The sequence below is a fragment of the Drosophila teissieri genome, chromosome 3L (genome assembly GCF_016746235.2).
Source record: "Drosophila teissieri strain GT53w chromosome 3L, Prin_Dtei_1.1, whole genome shotgun sequence".
NCBI lineage: Eukaryota > Metazoa > Arthropoda > Insecta > Diptera > Drosophilidae > Drosophila > Drosophila teissieri.
Genome location: NC_053031.1, coordinates 13,207,818 through 13,226,335, shown reverse-complemented (window position 1 = coordinate 13,226,335; position 18,518 = coordinate 13,207,818). Strand labels below are relative to the sequence as shown.

General features: G+C 43.7%; 3 protein-coding genes across 3 annotated transcripts; 1 reads left to right on the top strand and 2 right to left on the bottom strand.

The window, feature by feature from the left end:
* Positions 1 to 13,314: 13,314 nt before the first annotated feature.
* LOC122618098 lies at positions 13,315 to 14,185 on the bottom strand. The gene is made up of 3 exons (XM_043794231.1): positions 14,021 to 14,185; positions 13,557 to 13,960; positions 13,315 to 13,495 (listed from the first exon to the last, which is right to left on the bottom strand). Exons 1-3 carry the CDS (start codon positions 14,183 to 14,185, stop codon positions 13,315 to 13,317), a joined length of 750 nt encoding a protein of 249 aa, XP_043650166.1.
* Positions 14,186 to 14,543: 358 nt separating this feature from the next.
* LOC122618096 lies at positions 14,544 to 15,416 on the bottom strand. The gene is made up of 3 exons (XM_043794228.1): positions 15,270 to 15,416; positions 14,781 to 15,205; positions 14,544 to 14,715 (listed from the first exon to the last, which is right to left on the bottom strand). Exons 1-3 carry the CDS (start codon positions 15,414 to 15,416, stop codon positions 14,544 to 14,546), a joined length of 744 nt encoding a protein of 247 aa, XP_043650163.1.
* A 443-nt stretch (positions 15,417 to 15,859) lies between these two features.
* Positions 15,860 to 16,830, top strand: LOC122618087. Its single transcript, XM_043794221.1, has 4 exons — positions 15,860 to 15,961; positions 16,024 to 16,143; positions 16,312 to 16,601; positions 16,683 to 16,830. Exons 1-4 carry the CDS (start codon positions 15,860 to 15,862, stop codon positions 16,828 to 16,830), a joined length of 660 nt encoding a protein of 219 aa, XP_043650156.1.
* The last annotated feature ends 1,688 nt before the right edge of the window (positions 16,831 to 18,518 follow it).

The window sequence follows — 18,518 nt, the reverse complement described above, 5'->3', positions numbered from 1 at the left end:
TCCTTATCAACTGCGCTCCTGACGTGTGTGCAGGTGCATTCCGCCGAATGGGAAAGTGTTTTCCCCGCCCTTCCGCCCCGCTGCCGTAATTAAAATTGCCAAAATAGTGGCAAGCTGGAAAATATATCCAGCAAGCGAGCATATCAGCCTGATAGCCGGGCCAACAGCTACTGGCAGATAGCCAAGTTAAGTGCACTCAGAAAAATGTGGTTTATTATGGTCGGTATGATTTCATCGAATTTGTTTATATACAAACTATATTAATTATAGTATTAATGTAGTACTTTAGTGCGGTGATTGAAGAAGTGGATGGTTTTAATTTTAAATACAAGTACTGCAAAAGCATATCATCTGAAGCTCACTCTGGTTTGTTATTAAATCTATTGAAGAAGGTTTTCTAATTTCGAAACATGAACACCACGGACAGCCAGACACATGGACACCATACCATGGATACCATGGGCACCACGGACACCAGACCCGTACTCTCCGAACAGTTTACACATTCTCGTATTCAATGTTATTTGCTTTAAAAGCGGTCGGCACTCTTATTGGTATATCTTAATTGGTATTAATTTACCACAGAATATTGAATACTTTAAGTATGGGTATTAAATTTGGCCGCGGCGTGGCCAACATATTTCACCTCCACATTCGAGTGTTTCTCGTCGTCCAGAGCAGCGTTCCCAATTCCAATTCCAATCCGAATCTGAATCCGAATCCGAGTCCAAGACAGCGACCATTCCGCTGATAACGGCATGAATAATGTGTCGGTGCACTGCTGCATTTGTCTCTGCCAACGGCAGCTCGGTTTGGACTCGGATTCGACTTGGCTTGAACTTGGTTTGGATGCTGGCCAAGACTCATGCGGGTCATTGGCTCAGAGAGCTACGAGGGGATTTGTTTTGGGTTGCTTTGGGTTTGCTTTTAATTAAAAGAAACTTTGGCTTAGATAAGGCCGCGTAGATAGGCCCCCAAATGCAGCAGAGTGCCCGATTGACACTATCGGCGTTCTTTTTGGGTGGAGAATATTTAATAAACGTTATCATTGAAATACGAGCAAGCGGTTTGATACGAAAAGTTTAATTTTCACCGGCAGGAGACATTATTAATGAGATGTTTGATAGTCCGAACAGGTTGTACTATCAGCTGTTAAACATGCACTTTCCAAATTAAGTTTGGAAAATCGTAATGGAAGCCAACGATAGAAAACATGTGCAGTTATAATTCTTAGGCTATTTAGACGTATTAATAGAAAGTCCGGGAATAATATGAATTGTTTTAAACCCAATTATATAAATATGCAACAGCCTTATCTATAAAAATTCGTATACCACCCTCAAGACCTGATTAACCGGGACTTGACATAAACGTGCTACATGTGAATCCGATCAATTCTTTATTATTATTCTATATTACCATTCCATTTCCTATAAAAACTACCCAATGTAATCTTTGTAAATTAACTTAGATATTAAAAAAATTCGTTTAATGTAAATACTCAGATTAGATTAAGTTGTCCAATAAGGGTAATAGTACGCTGGTCCAAATAAACAATTTCGTTAATGAAAAAAAAAAAAATATAAAAATTCGGAGTGGCTCTGATTGATTTTCTGAATGCATTTAATACTTTAAGTTTAAATTAATTTTCATTAAAAACAAAGTGTCAGATAATAATAGAAGTACTTTTCTAATTACAGTACGAGCCCATATCATTAAATTAAAAATCCGTATAACAAATGGAAAAAATCCACACTACCCAAACCATTTTCTCATTGAATTACTTTTAAAGGACTGCTAATTACACACTTCTATTCTTCAAACAGCACCCACAATTCAAGGAAACCCCCGAATCCTTTGCAAAAAATTAAGAAAAAGCATAGACCCCAATGCCGAATAGAGTTTCACCTGCTGAGATGGACAAGCTGCATGGAGTGCAATTAAACTAATTGAGTGCCTGAATCTGAAATTCAAATCACAAGAAACGCATCTTTCGGCAATCATTTTTGATGGATGATGATCCCCGACGAACGGCTGCAATGTCAAAGGATTTCCAACCAGAGAGAGAGACAGAGAGCAGACTAATGCCCACAAACATATATCAAAAAAGCAAATATCGGCCCGTTGTCTGGACTGTCTGGGCCCAGAAAAGAAGAAGGCCAGACAAAGGCAGGAACCAACGAGGAAATCCAGGTGCATTTACAAATTTGACGCCGCTGGCTTTCAGCTAAAACCAAAAACGGGCGAGTGCGAAGAACAGAACGGAATGAAAAGAAGATGCACACTGCCAGATAAATGCCACGATGTGAGCGATGATGATGTTGGTCGGTCGACCACGACTGCGGTTCCATAATGCCGCATGTACCGAATGTACAGAATGCACCTTGCCAACCAGAACCAGAACCAGAACTAAACCAAAACCAGGCCCAAAACGGAGTATACCCAGCATACCCAGTACCCAGATCCCAACACCAGAAACGAAAAACCAGTCCAGGCACCGAGCCCGGCTAATGATTTCAAATGCTAATCGAGGCAGACGAGGGGCACGCGTTTTATACCTGCCTCATCGCCCGAAAAGGTTCAAGATACTGCACTCAGATACTGTTGCCGCTCGATATTCCACCGAAAGGATGCAGGTGGAAACTGATTTTTTCAGTCAGCACTGGGAACAAAAAAGGGTCTTTTGTTTGTCTAAGGCGTGTGTGGCTGCGAATTAAGGGCGCCGTTAGCCCTGGCCATGTATCGACTTCTTGCAGTTGTACCCCTATCAGAATTGGTTTCAACCGCGATGAGAAATGGTTGATAAGATTCTGGGGTAAAACACATGCGTAGTAAACAATGAACTCATGTGAACTTTGCCCAAAGTCTTCTGCTGACTTGCATGTGAGTTGAAATATATAATTTCTAATGGAAACAAGTTTGCAATTAATACACTTTATAACAGCTCAATTCTTTCGCTAACTTTTAAACTTCGGCACTTTTTCATAGACAGGGTAAAATTGCCCTGCTGACCACTTTGATCGCTAATTGTCTGACACTCGGCGCTTTGGCAAAGTTCCCTTTTCAATTGCAGCTTTCTTTTGGCCATTTCGAATGTCGTTTGTGTGAATTTATGCATAAAATATGAATATGTCTGGGCGAAAAGTTTATTGAAAACGTGTCTTTGGTGCCCGTAGCTCTGTACTCAGTAGCTCACACCCGGTCGGCTTTTCACTTCGACTGCTCTTCCCTTGAGTCCTGCGTGCGTTATAAATCACGCAAAAGTTTGCCAGCAAGAGCGAACTTTACGCAGCACTACTAGCAGAAGTTTTATGTCATCAAGTTTGGCAAGCCACGCCCACCCACACTCCGCCCAAAAATAAAAGTAGGAAGAATACGTTCAACTTGAATTTTTTACTTCTCAACGGCGACGAAGCGATCATAGTTCAATGAGCAAATTGCACGTTGATTTGTTAGACTTGAATGCTGGCGACGACTTCCTCCGGCGCTCCGATATTTGCCTTCTCTTTGGTTCAGAAACTTCCAATCCTGGAGACCTGGTGCTTCTTTGTGCCCTGTGATTAATGAGCTAAAACCGCCGAAATGAATAAGAAAATAAAAAAGAATGAAAATTTACCTTGAGCCCGGGAGCATAAAACGCAGCTCAGAAACTTTGAACTTTTCGCTTTTGGCCTGGGAGTTTTTTGCGCAACGGCCAAAAGTTATTAAAATCAACGAGGCAGGGTCCTTAGGTCCTTGGGTCATTGGACATATAATTAAGCCCACCTTCTGGCAAGAAGTTCAATACCAAATCAAAGTTAATCGGCCTCGTCTGCATTTGAGTTCAAAAGAGAAAAAGGTTGATGGCTTGCGTGACAAATGTCATTTGACTTTGAATTCCTTCAAATGCCACCAAACCGAGTCTAAACTTTGGATTTTGGTGCCCTAATGGGGCATGGGTATAATTTTCCAGCACGCATCCATTTCTCTGCCCCTTTGCCCCTTTCGATATAATCGCCGGTGAGAAGTACCCGGCCAACTGACAATTGTTGGTAATTATGGGTTGCGCACAAACAAGACGAAATAAACCAAATCAAATACCATTTCATGGCATTTAAATGTAATTGGAGTTGGATTCGCCTCCCGAGAACAGTGATTAGCTGCTCGACTTGGTGAAAAAATTGCAGACCATTTGGATTGGCATGCAGAACAGAGAACAGTCCAGTTAGGATTGGGGCAGTCGGTGTTGTCTTAGATCCATCATAACGAAGGGAATTCGTTGACCTAGACTGGACTGCAAGGTTAAGTAGTTCTGCGGAAAGGTTAAGAATTCTAGCCACTGATTGTTAGCAATGGAATGTCCAAGGGGGTTATAATTATTTAGGCATGCAACGGTGATTTTATATTCCAAGTTGCTCTAAGCCCTCAAGAATTTATAAGTAAAAGTTTAACACGAAGCATTGAACTTGGACTATTTACAATAAACATTCCAGATGCCTCTTTGATTTGTTCTTCCTATAATAAATACCTATCAGCCTCTTTACAAGGGTGTTTGGGTTGTATCTCAACTTCCTTGGAAGTCAGATTTCTGTGGTAAGCTCCCGATTTGATTTCAATTTAACGACTGTTTACCCAGCACAAAATGATCTTTACAGCTGCAGCAAATCAAACGATTGAAATGAAAACTTTCAATGAAATCCAAGATGCGGCACAAATATTTGGTCAGTCGAGAAAGAGATCTTCGATTGTCATAGCTCTTATCTATATGGGTTTATGTCGTCCGCTAGAAAGCCGGAAACCATAGAGTGCACATTTCAGGCAAACGAATAACTTAGGCGATTTTACGAGTATAAACTCGTAACATTCGGAGACAGAGTGGTGCCCTCCGCCCGCCTATTTAGCATTTAAATGGTGGCCACATTTCCTCCCTCGAGGGAAAGCCAAAGCCAAAGACGGCAATCGAGTAAAGAGTGCCAAAGAGTTGAACTTATTAACATTTAATTCGAAATCAAAGTAGTACTGACTGGGTTGGCCCCGGGCCAAACTCATTACGGATGCGTGTGCACTTTGATCTGAATCCTGACCGGCTGGAAAACTCTTTGCCGGCCGGCGGAAAGTGACAAAAGTGTTGCCTTGCATTTGGCAGGTGAGCAACCAGGTAGCAGTTGGCTACCCAAAGACACTCCTTCATTAGCATTTCCAATGGGCTCGGCTTGTGTTCCTGCAGCTAATGAAATTTAAGCAGCCCTGAGCTGGTCTTTCACTCAACCCGACCGCTGGGTTCAATAGGTCGTCAGAATGTCTAAGGTTGGGTCTCTGGTCATTCGGGCTCCCGCTGACAGAACTTCGTCTTTTATGGGTCTTATGCAAATGCCGCCTGGGTGCCAACAAAGGAATTATTTAATTTACGCTCGGCGGCCAAATTCTCAGTCACTTTGCTTGATTCGCATTATAATTTACACGCATGTTAGGCGCTCGTCTTTTTCCATTTCCCATTTGTGGTTTTTACATAAACGACAACATAAATATCATTCTTCAACTCCTTTGTTTGCTTTCACAAAGGGGGAAATTTGTTATTTGGCTGCGAAGAGCAGAGAAGTTGTGAAAAATTGTTATTGATTTGCTAAGCTTTGTCTGAGCCCGATCTTTACGATCGTTTCGTGTAATAGCATTAGGAACTTGCCTTAAAGTAGCTTTAGCAACTAACACCTCTACAGGGAAGGAAAAAACACGTAAAGATTAATTTCCATGAAATGATCGCGAGAAGTTTCCCCAGCCAACTTGAGCCACGCATTTCGAAAGAATTTCATTTCGTTTTGAATTTTCAGCTGTGGGACTTCTCACCAAAACAAAAGTTGGCTTAAATGAGGTTGGAGAGGACCCAAAGGACCTCCGGCTATCATCAGCTGCCGCTGCCTGACGGTGTCGTCCTGTGACACATCAAAATAATCCTCGACAGCTTAATTATGTACGCTCCCATCTATCCCTGTGTGTGAGTGTGTGCCAAACAATAACCCACGAGCAAACACATCCTTTCTCTCATTATTCCACCGTTTTCATATACGTTTTTCTTTTCTCTCATATTTTTTTTTTCATTCTTGTCTGAATGTGAGCCTGAACCCAGCGGAATGAAAGGATTTATGCGCAAAATGCCACCCGCAAGTGCCCCGGAACTGCCATTCAGCAACCGAAAAAATTCCCTCAAAGAGTCGGGGACCTGAGTGCTGGGCTGGATATTATGAATTTTCACAACGCTCGGCTGAGTGGCTTAAACGTCCTGGTAATTATTTGCCGCCGGCCCCCACACATTGAGACCCAAAAAAAAACACCCAAAAAAAAACCAACAAAAAAATGAAAATGTTTTAAATGACAACAATTTTCACTGGCGGCCGCAACTTTTAATGAGAAAAATTGCCGCGTGAAGAATGAGCAGCAGCACGTACCCGAAACCAAAAAAAAACAAAAAAAATAAAGAGCAGAATGTAAATAATTCTTATCATTTTTGGACTGTCAAATATCACACCGCAGAGCAACCGCAAGGCGAAGGAACTAACACCTCGGTGCGCATCCTCTTATCTGCCGCAAACAAATTGTCGGGATCAGGACTAGCTGCATCCTTATCACAGGCCTCGCTTATAAATAAATATAAATATATATGAGTTTAAGTATAAGTATAAGAAGATATGTTCAAGCCGGCGACATCTGCATACAAGGCTGTTGTTGCCTTTGTTGCGTAGGTGTTGGACAAATGTTTGGCAAAGATTTACGCCGCTGGGCGGAAGTTTTCCTTCTAGGAGCTGGTGGTGTTACATGCTAAACGCTCTTCCAGCTAATCCCAAGTGTGATAATTTTCAGTGTGTGACATTGACATTGGATGGTGTGAGTTGTGAGCTGTAAGTAGGGAGATGGAGATGGGAGAAGGGAGATGGGTTTCCAGTAACATATGTCGGTAATGATTGCGCTCAACCTGATGGATGTCGCGATGACGGGAAATCCAACCACCGCGACGAGGAGCTATGATAATGAGCTGGAGAAGCTGCCGCATCTAATGTCGTTTGGTGTGGGTTTCCTCACATTATGCGGCCAGATAGTCAAAGTTTCATTTTAGGAGTCGCATTCCCCGAGAGGGTGGGTGGAACCTGTACTGAATCCACTATGAGTTCGACTTGAAATGGTATCAATGACAAACTTGCTTAATGTGCAAGTTCTTGCCAATTTAGCTCAATATAACTACTTAGGAGCACTATGGCTTACATATGTGAAATACCCGTTTAATTAGAAAGTAATGGCGACTTTAAAGTATTTTATCATTTTTTGTACGTTATTTAACTTGCCCATTTATATTCTAAGATATTTAAAGTGTATTTTTATGAAATCATCCAGTAATTGAAGTAAAAGCAACACCATGACTTTAATATTGAACTGTGAACTTTAGAAGCAATAAAATTCATCAATTACATAGAGTTCAATATCAATATTATATATCTCGGTATTTTTTTAGCATAGCCAAGAAAGAAACGGGAAGGCATCCATAAATTACCGATTTCATTGTAGACTTTTCCATTGTCTACCCTTCAGCAGTTAGAAGAAATGCATAAGAAAACATTTCCCAGGCCCAAATGCTAAAAAGACGTTAATAATCGACAGAGGCACATAAACTTCTGATCGCATTCGTTACGCAATCCTGGGAAGGACGTACTGATGGCGGCGTTATCACCTTTTAGGGACAATCAACCCAGGAGGTCCTGCCGCAGGACTCTTCGATTCCGACTCCGACTCCTTCGTGGGCTCGTTAAAATTTCATTCGTTTGCCCTTTCATTAGCGGAGCTGTGATAATTTTACCCAGAACAAAACCCGGAGAGACTCCCAAAGAGGAATCCAAGAACGGGCCAAAGTCGGCGAGTGGAAATGGAACTGATCTCATCTGATCTGGTTTAAATATTACGGTGGCTGTCGGCAGTTCAAAGGATCCGCGATCCGTCGGGCGAGCGATAGGCGCTGCCCTACAACACATTTTGATTAAGCATGAAGTCGTGTCTCGGCCGTGGGTCTTTGGGTTTCTGGCTTGGGCTCCTCGCTCTATAAGTCTGGCTATGACTATGACCATTCCCTTTGTTTTTTCCGCATTAAAATTCTTAATTTACTTTCAGCCAGCGTCGATGGCGCGATGATGAGATGAGCATCGCTCGAACTTGAGCAAACTGAACTCAAGTGCACACCGCGCATTAGGCACAGTCATCCCATTCTCACCGCCCTGCCCTTCGATCCATCCATCGAAAAGCATTCTCCGAATCATCCTCACACTGTCTAATTGTGAATCTTCTTCTGCACCGAAAAAAATAACAGCCCATTTAATTAATTGATGAAATATTTATTTCCAGTTGAATGAATTGTTCAGAGAAAGTATTGATATAGTACAATGAATAGTACAGAGAAAGTATTGATATTTTACACAATTAAAACAACATTATTTAACGTAAGTAAATATTTTTAATTTTTATTTCAATAATATTTCGAATAATGCGGAAAAAAGGTATATCCCGTTAAATTCTAAAAACACGTTCTTCGAAAAAGGTTTTCTATGACAAAGATAAAAAACTAAACAATCGGGCAATTAACGCAGCCTTTTTTGTTTTCCGTGTAAGCAACTCCAGATTCTAGTGGATGGGTGTGAAGTGCGGCACATTAAACGGCCAAAGGTGTGTGTGGGCTGAATGCGTGAAGGGGGCGTGGCGGCGCCCTCTTTGCAACTGCAGCACTTGATTGTGCAATAAAAATGGGCGAGCAAGGGCATTGCAAATTGCTCGACGGCCCGCCCTTGAATTTCCCGGGCCGCAGCTGTGGGCCATTCGCCACGCTTTTCCATTTCGATTATTTATTTATGTTCGTGTCGCGATGCGGTTTCTGGATTGTGGATTTCGGATTTTGGGAAGGTGCCAAGTCATCGGCGATCGCTCAATTTGCTAAGCATCTGACGCCATATGGCGCCAAGGCAGAGTTCCGCTCCTAATAAGACAATAACAGATTTCTTGTAAATTATGCGAACCAGGCTGGCACCGCGCATGAAAAATGAGTTGTTAAGGTGGCAGGCACGGGTGTGGTGGGTCTTTCCAAGGAAGTCTTTCGATTTAATTAAAAGGCACCACCCCAAATAGGAAGTCTAAAATAATATCAAAGGAAAACACAACCTGAATGCATAGCCATGAAAAGCTGCAAGACGAAAGGCCCAGACATATGTTTGCCCAAGGCATACACAAGGAAAAAACGCCCTTACTAAAATAAGATTAATATTTTAGGACAAATACAATATATCGAACTTACAAATTTGTCAATTATTTACTTATATATGTATAAGGTATCAAAACTGCATATTTCTAAAACTGTAATATTTCTGTAAAAATGTATCTTGTGTATCTTTTAACTCTACATATATTCTGAGCGCCCTTTAAATGTGTAAATCTAAGTTTAGGTTTTTTATAAATATAAGTTGACCCCTGGGTGACCTTATTAAGGCTGACCTTTTTCCCTCTGTGCAGGAAAGTGCACACATGACGCCGAGGGTCAGATGGAGGAGGGCCAAGGCACTGAATGCCAATGACAAATTTATGTATAAACTTTAGCGCTAAAGTGCCACTAACTAACCTCTTCACACACGCCCACCCACACACACAAAAGGTGAGTGCAATGGCACGGCGCCCTGCGAAGGATTCCAAAGGATCTATGAATAGATGCACCTGAGCCTCAGATGATGTTCAGGTGGGGATGAGTGGGGATGATGACTGGAGTGGAGTACTCACAATGGCCAACAATCCCGTGCACCCCGTGCTGATTGCTATCAAAAGAGCGGCCTTCCGAAAGATAGAGGCCGGAAGAAAGGGTCTCCATAAAGGGGGGGTGGCTCCAAAGGGGATACCCTGAGTGGGTGCAAAGCCTCTGACAATGTCAATGTGCTGCGGCTGCTGCGCAGCTTTTAATGATTTATTTGAGAAAATTTACACGTGAGCGCCGGAGAAAAGCTGAGGTTGTAGAATGGGCCGAGTTCCGCGGAAAACAAACACACTAGCACAGACACCGGCAAACAGAAGATGAATGGAAATGGAACCCGCATGGAACTGGGGCATGGGTGCCGAAAGGGGGCACGAACGACCCCGAAACATATGGCTACGGTGGCTGCGGATGTGGCAAGGGGCATGCGGTGCCATCCCGGTGAATTAAGTTGCCAGACCATGAAATGCTTTGGCACGTACGTAGCGCCAATTCTGCGAAGCTTTTTGCATAAACAAAAGAGAGGGGCGTAGGTGGGGCTGGGGGTGGGGGTGCTGGCCAAGTGAGGCCCCACCAGTTGGGCCCCCGTGCTATCTGCTCTCCTTCATCGCACTTTTGCCCCAGCCCCACAAGTATGTTATTTCTGTTACAATTCGCGGGGTTTTTTCATATTCCTTTAACGATTTATCATGCGAAAATTGTCTGGGGCCAAAGCCACGCTCACTTTGCATATGCCAAGCCGCAGGTATGCACAGTGGGACAAAACTAAGCAGGGCATAGTTAAAAAGTGGTCCAAAACGGATATCATTAAGCTTACGTAAAATGATACACATGAGCAATGACATTAACGAGTCAATATACGAGTAATAATAATAACTTCTAATTGTTCGATTTGATCTGTTAGTTTTTGTTTTGTTTTTAATTCAGTCTTTTAGGTGGTATAATAAATAAAATAGTACTACACATGTTCAGTTTCATTTCTATTGGAAAGAAATAAATCGGAATAATTTGAAGCATAAAACGTGAATATTCCACCTTTTGAATCCAACCAATTTCACTGCCCCAAAACATCATTTAATGCACCCATCATTTTCGCCTGTATGGCTTGTTCCATTGTGCAAGCGTTTACTATTATTGTTTTACCACCTGCGGGTGTTTTTCCCTACCAGGGTCTCACTCTCCATCGGCACTACGTAAATTTAGTCACGTTGTTTAAATAATAAACTGCAGTTCACACACACGCCCTCGCAAAAACGCACTCATCCCGAGACGAGGGCTTTATGCAAAGCAAAGAATATAAAAAGTATCCATCTGGGAGTCGGAATCAGAGACAATGGCCAGAGTTATGATGACAATGTGCATACGTCATGGTGGCGGTGGGTAGCCAAGGGGCTCCATCCCACGGTTTGATTTGGTTTATTGCGCCCGAAAGCAACTGAAACTGATTCCCAGATAGATACAGATACAGATACAACTCAATCAGTGGGCACTTCTGGATGGGGGCAGGTGGCAGCAGGTGGAGCGCAGGAGAAAAGAAATAAGCACAATTAATTATTGTTTATCGCTAAACAAATATCTCGGCGTTTTAATTAGCATGAAATATACGAAGTCCCCGATAAGATCTATGTGTAATTTTATGGCCCCCTTCAGGCGGACTGTGTGTAACTCTCAAGTTCGAGTAGCGATATAGATCCAATACAAATGCCATCAAAAGTAATTCGAATTTCGAATTGAGCGATAAACCACCGTAAGAACCCGTTGATGGGAAATTAATGGGTGGAAGTGGGTTAGTTAGTGGCACACAATGGTCGGGGTCACCGGTGACCCCGCTCCCCATTTTGGGTTGAGCCCTGACATAGCTGGCATTTGCAGTCGGTGAATTTGCATACGCAGCAGCAGCTCCTCCAGGTACGTAGCACAACAATTTGTTACATTGTTTTTACCAACTTAGTTGTGGACCAAGAATTATTACGCAGCATAAATTCCAGTCTGGGTGGATAGTAACCCACTTTCCTGCCCGGAGGCACGCAAAAAGGGTTACCTAAAATAGCAATCCCAGCCATATAAAGCGAACCAGTACCAGTGCCAGTGCCATCGCTACCCTATCCCCATCCCCATCCTCATCACCATCACCATTCCCATCCCCACATAAGGCCATAAAATAGTTGTCGCTGGCTGGATGGTTGGATGGCTGGCCTTGTGGCATTGGATAAGCATCTGCTGCTGGCCCCCAACTCTTTTTTGGGCTGGCCTCTGATTACTTCGTTAAGTTGCATGTTCCTACAAATTGTTTCTAAAGAAAGGCAATGAAAATGAAAATTATTGCCCCTCACCCACCGCACACAAAATTTGGGGAGGGGGAGGGGGGAGATCCCTAGACCGTAAAGGGGTTAAAGGTAATCACAACAGAACATGAAAATTGTGAAAGGTGCATCTCGCATCTAGTTTATGTTTTTGGATCCCCATGATCCCGATCTCACTCTGGACCCAGACCCAAACCCAGACGACTGCTGACTCCTGTCAAAATATATTCCAGCTCTTATCGGGACTTTGTCATCACAGACAAGTGCCTCGGTCTGGGAACTGGGAATTGGGTCTTCTTTTTTACTGGAGAAAGTCCCTTCCCCGGAGCAGCAGCAGCAGCCAGCAGCAGCACTACTAATTTTTAGTAGCCACATTTTTGTTTGCTGTTGTATATTTTGTCAAAGCTAATTAGTACGTAAGGGCATTAACTATGCAGCCCGCCAGTGATGAATATATGACTGAGCCCGAAGACTCTGCGCCGAGTGTGAAATGCATATTTTCGTCTTTCATTTCGGGTTTCCTCGAGTCATTATGACATTGGCATTAGCATAATACGCGTATTATGCGTATTAATTACAGCGCAGACATTTGCATTTAAACGCCTATTTGTCCCAGGTACCATGGACACAGAAACACAAGACCCTATCCCAAGACGGTGGTGGGTCCGGGTCCCAAAACAATCCCCGGTAGCCAAAGCTCGGGCCGTAATTATTGAATTAGAAGACAATAGGGCCTAAAGAGGTTCAGGCCAAGTTGCGAGATGCGTACGCTTTGATAGCCGGCGAGGAGAAAAGACCACCCGAGCGTGGAGATGCACACATACTGTGTCCAAAGATGATGATGAGGCCCGGACAGGAGAACAAAAAGAGTTATTATGTGGATATTTGCATAAATTTCACGCCCTTGCCGGTGAAATCAACCGGAGAGGAAGTGCCAAGGGCCTCAAATGTTCTCAGAGCTCAAAAGACCCATACGGAAGCGGACAATCATCTAATATTCCTCAGAACATGATACGGAAATGGGAATCAAAAAGCTGTTTAAAAAGAAAGAAGTCTTGTGTCCTAAGTACCATTTAAATAATATATTACAAAATGCACAAAGCATCCTTATTTAAATAGAAAAGGATTGTGTAGGTATCCAACTTATAGTAAGATAAATGGAACATACATCCAAATCAAAATGGTAAACTGAAGTACCAGCACCACTTTTCTAATTATTATTTAATAAATATCACATGCATTCGCCTCCAATTGTGACTCTCCAACTCAACCCAACATGCCAAGGAACTCACTGCCCAGGTGATGCACATCACTGAAGTGCTCCAGCAGGGACTTGGGACACTTGGGATACACCTGATCGCAATCGCCACCAGCTGCTCCCAATCTCTCGGCCTGCAGGTAGTCGTTGTCCGAGTGCTCCGCCAAGGGATCCACCGAACTGGATGGTCTGAAAAGGCGTTGGGGAGGTGAGGGCTACCATAGGGTCGATCCCACGATCATAAACTCACGTGAGCAGGATGTGAAGCACTTCGCCCAGCAAACCATTTCGATCGTCGAAGGGAGCCGCAGCACTTTCGCAGATGCTCTTCAGGACACAGACTCTGCCATTGAGCTTCATGCGAATGGCCAGTGCAGTGAAGGCCTCGTAAACCGACCAGCGATAACTGCCCAGGGCCTGCAGATCCTCCTGCAGCATATCTGGGTCCAGCCCAAGTTTCTGTTCAGACATCTGCATGACCTTATCGAAGATGCTGGCATTTTGCAGCAGCCTACTTTCAGAGATTTCGTGCACGTCCTTGGTCCTCAATTGCTTGACGGAGTATGGCAAATAATATTGAGCTTTCAGGACATATCCCGTAATGACTGATTCCACCTTGAGACCCTCTGCGGGTATACCAAAGCCAGCGATCATCTGGAAGTAAAAAATCATCAGTTAATTGTAAACGATTTATAGATGAAATTATTAACTTACCTGCAATCGAGTTGGATTAGATCGAGGATAAATAAGAGGCAGCCATCGGGCTTTTCGCACTAAAATATCACTCTCAGTTCTTAAACTCTCAGTATTCATTAGTGTGTGATTGCCCAGAACTCCAACAAAACTAGTAACTAAGAGCACTGATATTAACGCGATCATGATAGAGTCCTTAAAAATATTTCTTAGTGTTCGGAAACCTTGTCGCTCCAAAGAAGACTGCTGACTAAATTGGCAAATAGCGAAATGATCTCACCTTAATAGTTTAGGGAACAAAACTTCTTACTTTCTTTGATTAGGAAACCGAAAGTGTCATTAGCTGCAACTTATATGGCACACTTGAGTCACGATCAGAATTGAGACCATTGTTTCAGCTTCCATGTTGAGCTTTCTGGCTCCACTAAAAGTTCACGTTCTGCTAATTAGCACTAGACCGCTTTTGTTTCCATCACAAAGTCCCATTTGCCACAAAGAACACTGAGCGAAAGTTTTGGTATCATTTCAGCCTGCTTTTATTGCCTCAAAACAAGATCTTGTCCAGGTTGTGATGCAGTTCGCTAAAGTGTTGCAGTAAACTTCGTCGACACTCCTTGAAGACCCGATCACAGCCAGCTCCAGATTGTCCCACCTTCTCCGCGTAGTAATACTCGTTGTCAGCATGCTCTGACAACTTGTCCACCGACGAGGAGGGTCTGTGGTTAGATGATTAGCAATTATTAGATGGTTAAGATGCTTTTCCATTAAGATGTCTTCCTACGTGAGTAGTATGTGCAATAGGTCCGCAAAGAGGCCATTTGTGTAATGAAAGGGTTCCTCCGCCGCCTCGCAGATGCTTTTCAGCACACAAATCCTGCCCTGGTAGCCCAATCGATCGGCCAATCCCTCCAGTCCCTTGTAGACTGTCCAGCGATAGCTACTCAAGACCTTGTTGGTCCTGGTCAGCAGCTTCCTGGTGTTCTTGCCCAGCTCGTCCACTCCCACCAGAAAGTTCTCAAACATGGGCTTCCGCTGCCTTCGGGCTCCTGTAACTCCCGGCGTGGCCACCTGTGTGAGGGGCAAAGCTGTGGGTGTTCTCAGCTCATCCGGATCGGTGGGCAGCCAGTACTCCACCTTCAGGACATAGCCGGTGGTCACCGCCTCGTAGTTGAGATCCTCCAGCGGAATACCTATGCCGCCAATGAACTGGGAGAAGAACAAAATGTGGGCTACAAATGGGCGTTCCTCTCAACCAAAAGCTTTTTCTTACCATGACACGAGTGGGTGATGTGGTAGGGTATATAAGCCACGGAATGGGGGCTCTTTTGCTCCTCTGATGCTTGGAGAGGCTGCCGAGGGAGGCCATCGCCTGGCACAGCAGGCAACTGGCCAATATGAATACTATACTAAATTTCATTTTCCGCTTATAATACTAATAGTTTTTTTTTGTTTTTTGGGTCCACGCCTGAGCGAATCTCAGTGCGTGTTAGTGCCAGCTCTGTTTTTAAGATACTAATCCATTTTCTGGGTGTTCTTTTTCTAGCTCACGAATTCTTCATTTTGGATTTCTCAATAAAAACGGCTCCATCAATCGAGCCAAGAAGACTTTCTCGCCCGAGAATGTTACACATTCTAGCAATTAACACCTGTTGAAGTAGACAACGGCGATCGCATGGAGACGGGGTCAAGTGGTAACCGTGTAAATCTTGCATATTCCGGTTTCTTTCTCTTGGCTCTGCTAGTACCGTAAGCCACTTCTCACCCATTGATTAGTGCTGCTGCCAATTCTAACGCCCATCGTTTTGTGCAATCTGCATTATTTCGCAAACTGCATTCAGTTGGTCTAGAGTTCGGGCTACGATGGGTGCCTTTCGCTGGGAGTTTTTCTTGGGTGGAGTCTTGGTTCTAGGTTTGGGCTTGGCACACTGTTTTCTGGTGTTTCCGCGGCAGGGATCCTTTGGTGTGAGTAAGGCAGGGGGTTTGGGGCTCTGAGAGGAACCATAAATCTTTACATTTATATTTAGTTACTGGCCGCTGTGGCCATTCCACTGGAATTGGGACCCAAAAATGTGTACATGGCCTTCAACTTTGAGTCCAACTATGCACTGCCCTCCAATGATTCCTACAATCAGTGGATTGACAGGGTGAGTATAGCTAAAAATTGAAAGAAAATTCAAAAGTTCTACATCTTCCTCGAAACAGTGCTAATAAGTACTTTAGTGCTAATAAGTACTAAATACACACAGCTCCAACCCCTTTAAGTTATTATATTTAATCGCTGCCACATTTGTCCTTTTGAAACCATTGTTTAGTGGGATTTGGATGATCACTATCTGGGCGTCGGAGGCAATGTGACACCGATAAATGCCCGCCAGGATGGAGGTGACTTTCCCAACGACGAGGACAACGAGGTGAGGCGTCGCTCGGTGGGCTCCCCGCCTTCCTTCAGGCGCCACGACTTCTACCGCAGCATTATAAACATCCTGACCCACTACGGATTCAATGGCTCCGCCTGCCTGCTGCGAACAATCTGCGAGGTCAGCGAATCGCCCCTGGATGCCCAAAACGGGCTGCTGGGCAGCCTGTTTCAGATTCTATTCATGTGAGTCTCCTCCCCTCCCCTCCCCCTCTAGCTCGGTTGCTTCAAGGGGTCGCCACTAATTATGGCATCCTTTGCCCCCAGGCCAACGACAAGTGCCGCGGAGTGGGAACTGCAGCACGTGGACGGGCTCTACGCGGCCTCCGATGCGGGCACGCATGGCCCGGGATGCTCCGAGTACGTGGCCCACTGCGGACACAGTGCTCTGGACCTGATAAGCATTGTGCTCTGAATAACCATGGTGGCGACCGGATTTAAATTTAAACTTTAACTTAACCCAAATGCAGTGTAGGGCAGGAAGAACTAAGTGAAAAATGTATATCTATATTCATAAAGTTCTCAGTTGTTCCATCAAGTTTAATTAAAAGTATTAACCAAAAAAATAAAGCATAATGCTTAGGCCTTCAAAATATGAAACACAAAGCAAGCTGAACAATAAAAATTATGTTTATTAAATACCATTTTTCTTCGAGTGCTAAGCCACATGCGTCTTGGTTCAAAGGGTATGTTGATATTATTTTTGAGAAACCTTCGGAGCTTTGGAATTTCCAGGGCACCTCCTGCTGCGGCGTGAAATGTTTTAATTTCGCTTAAAGCGCTTAAAGACGACAACGCAATGTGGTGGCAAACAAAGCAGATGAGGCCAAAAAAAGAAGTCCTAAGCTGGCCGCATGGATCTGGTTTGGATTTCGGCATGCTTAGGGGTTTTGCAGATGGGCTTACCTCACTTTGGACATGTGATGATGATGCCTCCTCCTCTGCTTTATGTTTTCGAGTTCGGTGCTCCGCTTTTTGTTAGCTCTTTGATCGCTTTTTCCGCTCCTTTTGTGCACATGAAGTCGCCCCTGCTCCGCATCCTTTGTCTGAGTGTATTTTGCGGTCTCCTTCTTTTCGGCGGCCTGACAACAATGCCATAGAGGAGTCTCCTTTTCCATTCTGGTTTGTTTGTTTGCTATTTCTTTGATTCGATTTGCCGCCTTAAAGGAGCCCCGAACGAGTAGTCCTGGTCCTGGGGTGAGAGCGAATTACGCCTTCTTTGATTTTGCCAAGCCATTGAAATCATAATTAGAAGACAAATGATTCCTCTGTTTCTCTCAAGATCCCCGAACAATGGCCAGGCATCGGAGCTGAAGTGCTTATATGCGCCACTGTTTGAGAAAGGTTTATAAAAATAAATATATATGGCAAAAACAACTTGGGCACTAATAAGCTTAGACGATGTGTGGAAAGAGTTGGAGTTTGAGTACAAAAGGAATCGGGATCGGGGTAGGTCCGATCCCAAAAATATATTTGGGTAGCAGATCCATAATTGTTTGCATAAACACAATTCTTTCACTACAAATTCTTTTAATTTTTTTCACTCAGATTTTGTGTCATTAGTATTTCGTGTTTACTTATAAGTAGTCATCAGTTCGAGGGATATTACAAATAAAATATTGTATAAGTACGCCAAACATTCTATGTTCTTCTTGCTTTTCATGCATTCCTTATATATTTTAAGGGCTTATCATTTCATAAGCTCCTATCTGAAATGACTATGATTTCCATCCATCATTTGTGATCCAGCGTTTCCTCCTTAAATATATCTACACTGCCCTCCGCAGACGTTTCATATCTCCATCTTGCTGTATCTCAATTGTGGGATCATAAAAGACAACCATCAAATGTGATCCATCTCCTCTAGATTCCTGTGTTTTTATGACTCATTCTGCAGCTCATTTCGTCACTCCAACATGGTTTGGATGTCTGAGTTGTCTCCTTTGATTTACGGCCAGCCTGAGATGTCAATTTAGTTTTGTGTTCTGTTTTTAAACTTGGCATTGACACTGGCCCCATACCATTGTAATGGGGTGCAGGCAGGTGTTAAGGAGGTTGGAACCCGCGATCCCGGGATCCCGCGATCCCGCTTCCTGTGTTGCG